General features: G+C 40.4%; 1 protein-coding gene across 1 annotated transcript; it reads left to right on the top strand.

The window, feature by feature from the left end:
• Positions 1-169: 169 nt before the first annotated feature.
• MELLADRAFT_69369 (uncharacterized protein) lies at positions 170-1,053 on the top strand (the record flags this gene model as incomplete). The annotated part of the gene is made up of 2 exons (XM_007418311.1): positions 170-974; positions 1,004-1,053. The coding sequence occupies 2 exons, from the start codon at positions 170-172 to the stop codon at positions 1,051-1,053; spliced, it is 855 nt and encodes a 284-aa protein (XP_007418373.1).
• Positions 1,054-4,728: the final 3,675 nt, after the last annotated feature.

The following is a 4,728-nucleotide window of genomic DNA, read 5'->3' as shown; positions in this document are numbered from 1 at the left end:
GCAACTAAGTCTACGCGATACAGATACTGTATCACATTATACTGTTGATAGAATACCGAATACGCTTCCACTTTGTGATCAACCCACTACGTTTACGCATCCTATACTCAAATTCAACGAAAACCCTGTTACCTTCCCAGCACGTTTCTTTACGCACACAATTCACAACATGTCTTCTGAAAATAAATCAACTCAAGAAACAACTACGACTATTACGCTCACGGCACAAGACATCACGGAAGCCAGAGAGAACCTAGCAGACAAAATCAAATTCGAACATCTAACTGCGAACAGATCAAACTTCATCGAATGGAAGAAGAATACCACGCGTGCAATCAAAGCTCTGATCGGCATCAAAAACTACTGGGACGAGACTCTGCCTATAACCACTTACATAGACAGAAAGCGAGACGGACTGGCTGCGAGCATCATCAACAACACCATTCACAACACCTTGAAGAATGTTACCGATGACGCGGACAGTGCTTATGATGCTATGAACTACTTACAAAATCATTTTAGGAAAGGAGGACGGACAACACAATTCTCTCTTTTCAATCGACTCATGCACTTAAGATTAGATCTCAACAAAACAGAAATGATAACTCACATGTCACATGTAGATGCGATCGTGTCTGAACTTGAATCAACTGGATTTGTATGGAGCTCTGAATCAGTTCGTGGATTATTTTATCAAATAGTTATGCCTCCAGATATGACGAAAGAAATCAACAAAGAACTTGATAACAAATACGACAAGAGAGATCCTACTTACAAATTAAAAGACATCAAATCTGCGATTCAAATTTATTTGGCAAGAGAGAAGACAGCCTCTGAGACAATCACGATAAGCAATCTTAGTACTCAACTTGAAGCGATGGCATTCAACTCGAACAACCAAGAACGTCCCAACCAAAGCAGACAATTCACACCGAATCGATCTTTTCAATCAGCGCAACACACTCCTACTCAATGTTTCAGTCCTTATCGTCGTGCTCCAAAGATCGATCCAATGAGATGGACGAGAGGTCCACCTGCATGGTCGAAAAATGAAGATGAACGTCTAAAATCAGGTGACAAACCGCTAAACATTCCAAGCTCTGCGGTAGGAGGTGTCAAGGCTGGTATTACTCAGTGTTTCTTTTGTGGAGCTTTTGGTCATAGCTATAGTGAAGGAGGTTGTAAAGCTTACGATGGTACAAGTGATAGGTTGGGTGCTCACTGGCGAGATTGGAGAAAAATTAACAACAGCAAGTGGTACAGTTTGAACACGCTATACCCTCAGCAATACTCTCTACCTATCAACCAACAATCAACCAAACCGAACTTAAACTCGATCGAAATCAATGACGATTCAAGCAGCAGACCAATAGAAGCAGCCGTAATTGATTTAGATTGGTCATCAGAAGGTTTTGGACTGATGGATCAAGATTCAGAAATTCCTACTGAATACCTTTTTGATGGGGGAGCGACAGACGCTGTAAGCAATGATAAGAAGTCTCTTATCAATTACAAACCTCTGTCTACTCCTATTCCAATCAAAACAGCAGCTAATGACTCAAATGCTGTTATAGTAGGAAAAGGTGACATTGAAATCATGACCGAAGATGGATCGACGGCAACAATCAAAGACGTTTATTTTTGCCCAAAGGCAACAACAACCATCATCTCACCTGGTGCACTTATAGCGAGTGGAGCGAAAATCACTATGTCAAAAGATAACAACTACCAAATTAAGCTGAAGAGTGGAAAGATCTTATATGCAGTCCATAAGAACAGAAGATGGTTCATACAAGCACGAAAAAACCGTCCCAAATTTTGTAATTCCCCTCACTTGTCTTGTCACATATGCGCAATGAAATCATCATACAACTTGTCTAAACTTTGGCATGAACGCCTCGGTCACGTATCCATGAAGAGAATCCAGACCCTATTTAAGAAGAATGAGGAGTATGGACTACCTGAGGTCAAGCAGTCAAATGTGACATGTGAGGATTGCCTTAAATGTAAAGGAACAAGGCAAAGAATACTTGGCAGCACAAATCGTGAACCGAGAGTTTTAGAAGTCATAGTAACTGATGTTGCAGGACCGTTCACTCCTTGTTTCACAGGAGAACAACTAATGGTAACCTTTCGCGATTTAGCTTCATCTTACTCGGAGGTTTGCATCATCAAACACAAGTCAGAAGTTTACCAACGATTAATCAACACCATCAAGAAATGGGAGCGCGGTACGGATCTCAAAATAAAGACTGTACAATCTGATCGGGGTGGAGAATACGTAGGTGCAAATTTGGAAAAGTGGCTGAAGGAAAATGGAATCACACACGAATTCTCAAACCCGTATGAACCTGAACAGAATGGAACGGCTGAAAGACTAAACAGAACCTTAGGTGAAATGGCGCAAACAATCTTATCAGCAAGTAAACTCCCTGATAAATTTTGGAACTTCGCTTACATGACAGCAGCATACCTCCACAATAGATTACCCAACTCAATCACCGGAAACAAAACACCGTATGAAGTATTTTACAACAGAAAGCCTCAACTGGATATCTTACGAACATTCGGTAGTACAGCATTTGTACATATTCATCCTGGTCAACGTGGTACTGGAAAACTTCAAGATCGTGCTAGAAAATGCAGAATGATTGGGTATGTAGAAGGTGGCAAAGGTTGGTTGTTTTATGACGAAAAATCATCAACAGTGTTCCCGTCAGCGATAGCAAAATTTCCCTACGAACAAGAAGAGATCACCAATCATGAACACCAAGAAAAGACATCTGATTCGGAAGCATTAAATGACGCAAAAAATTCAACAACGCAAAACAAAGGAAGTATACAACATATAATCAACGCCTTAAAGCTGGGAGACTTTACGGAAGAAATCAAACTCGACAAACAAGATGCAGCAGCAAACTATGCTCTAAATGGAGACGACTATCTTAAAATACTCAAACCACCACGGTCCTATGCAGAAGCGATGAGAAGCGGAGAATCACAAAGTTGGAAGGAGGCGTGTGACAATGAGATGAAAATGATGAATCAAATGAAAGTATGGAAAGTAGTAGATAGACCTGAGGGATTAGTTTCAATAGATTTAAAATGGGTGTTTGCGTATAAGAAGGTGGATGAAAATGGGAACCCAATCAAATTCAAAGCAAGACTAGTGGCAAAAGGATTTCGTCAAAAGGAAGGCATAGACTACACTGAAACATTTGCACCGACAGCAACGTTTGCCGGCCTGAGAATTATGCTCACAATAGCAGCGTATCAAAACTGGCCAACTCACTCATTTGACATTAGCTCAGCATACCTTCATAGCGATATTGACTCTCTAGTTTATTTCTCAATTCCAACTGGTTATCTGTGTGAAGCACGTAAGAAGAATCAAGTTTTAGAGGCAATTAAGGCATTATATGGTACGAAACAAGGAGCTAGATGTTGGTGGAAACACATAGACTCTATTTTAACATCAATGGGTTTCAAAAGTAGTCAGTATGATCAATCACTCTATATTTACAGACGTAATGGAGACACCTGTATAATTTGGTTACACAGCGATGATGGAGCAGTCACCGGAAGCTCAGAAGCCTTGCTGGACGAAATTCACTCAAAACTTAAAGAAAAATTACTAATCAAATGGGAAAAGAATCTAGACCAAATTGTGGGAGTAAACGTTACACGTCAAGCAGATGGTAGTTTCAATTTATCTCAACCCGGACTGACAAAGAAGATCCTCAAATCATTCTTACCAGATGATCGATCAGCAAAAACACCAATGAACTGTCAAAAAATACCTCTATCGCCAACAGAAGATGAAGAAAAAATTGACTCTGAAAAATACTTATCGGCAATTGGAAGTCTTAATTATTTATCCGTCGCAACTCGCCCAGATCTCACATACACCATAAATTACCTTGCATGTTTCTCGTCTGACCCAAGAAAGCAACACTGGCAAGCAATTGAACCTGTCATGAGGTACTTGAACACCACAGGAGTACAACAACTACAAATCAAACCTATCAAAACAAAAGTCATCACTCCACTGCACACTTATGTCGACGCAAATTGGGGTGGAGAAGGAGCGAGGTCAGCACACGGATTCATCACCTACCTCCTCAATTGCCCGATATCTTGGACATCGAAATGCCAAACATGTGTAGCATCGTCCACATGCCACGCCGAATACATGGCGATGGGAACTGCATGTAGGGATGCGATCTGGCTGAGGAACCTCATCGAAGACATAACTGGAGAAGGAAATGTTGTCGATATGCACTGCGACAACACGTCGGCAATACAGTGCCTGCCACTGAAAGCCTGTAACGCGCTTAAGTGCAAAAAAATTTTACACTTAAGATGCTATGTTAGGTGTCTATACATATATAGAATCAAATTTCATTGACATAGGTGTATAGGGTCATTGAAGTAGGATCCAGGCATATAAGGATTAAGCCACAGCATAATTTGATTTTTTTACTTCCCGCCAGGATGGGACCACAAGTTACATATGACCTTATGTACATAGTTAAGTACTTAGCATATGTAATTAAGTACTTAGCATATGTAATTGGGTACATAGAGTATGTATGTATAAACATAGCCTATGTGATTCAAATCCTAAAGGGTAAATAACAGTGTATCCACTGTCCCAACACATCAATCCTCCTCGCAGCATTTCTTTGCAGCATTTTTTGGAATTCGACGATTAGACTTATACTTCTT

Source organism: Melampsora larici-populina, assembly GCF_000204055.1.
Source record: "Melampsora larici-populina 98AG31 unplaced genomic scaffold MELLAscaffold_89, whole genome shotgun sequence".
NCBI lineage: Eukaryota > Fungi > Basidiomycota > Pucciniomycetes > Pucciniales > Melampsoraceae > Melampsora > Melampsora laricis-populina.
The sequence above is the reverse complement of the archived record's forward strand: the minus strand, read 5'-3'. Positions and strand labels throughout refer to the sequence as shown.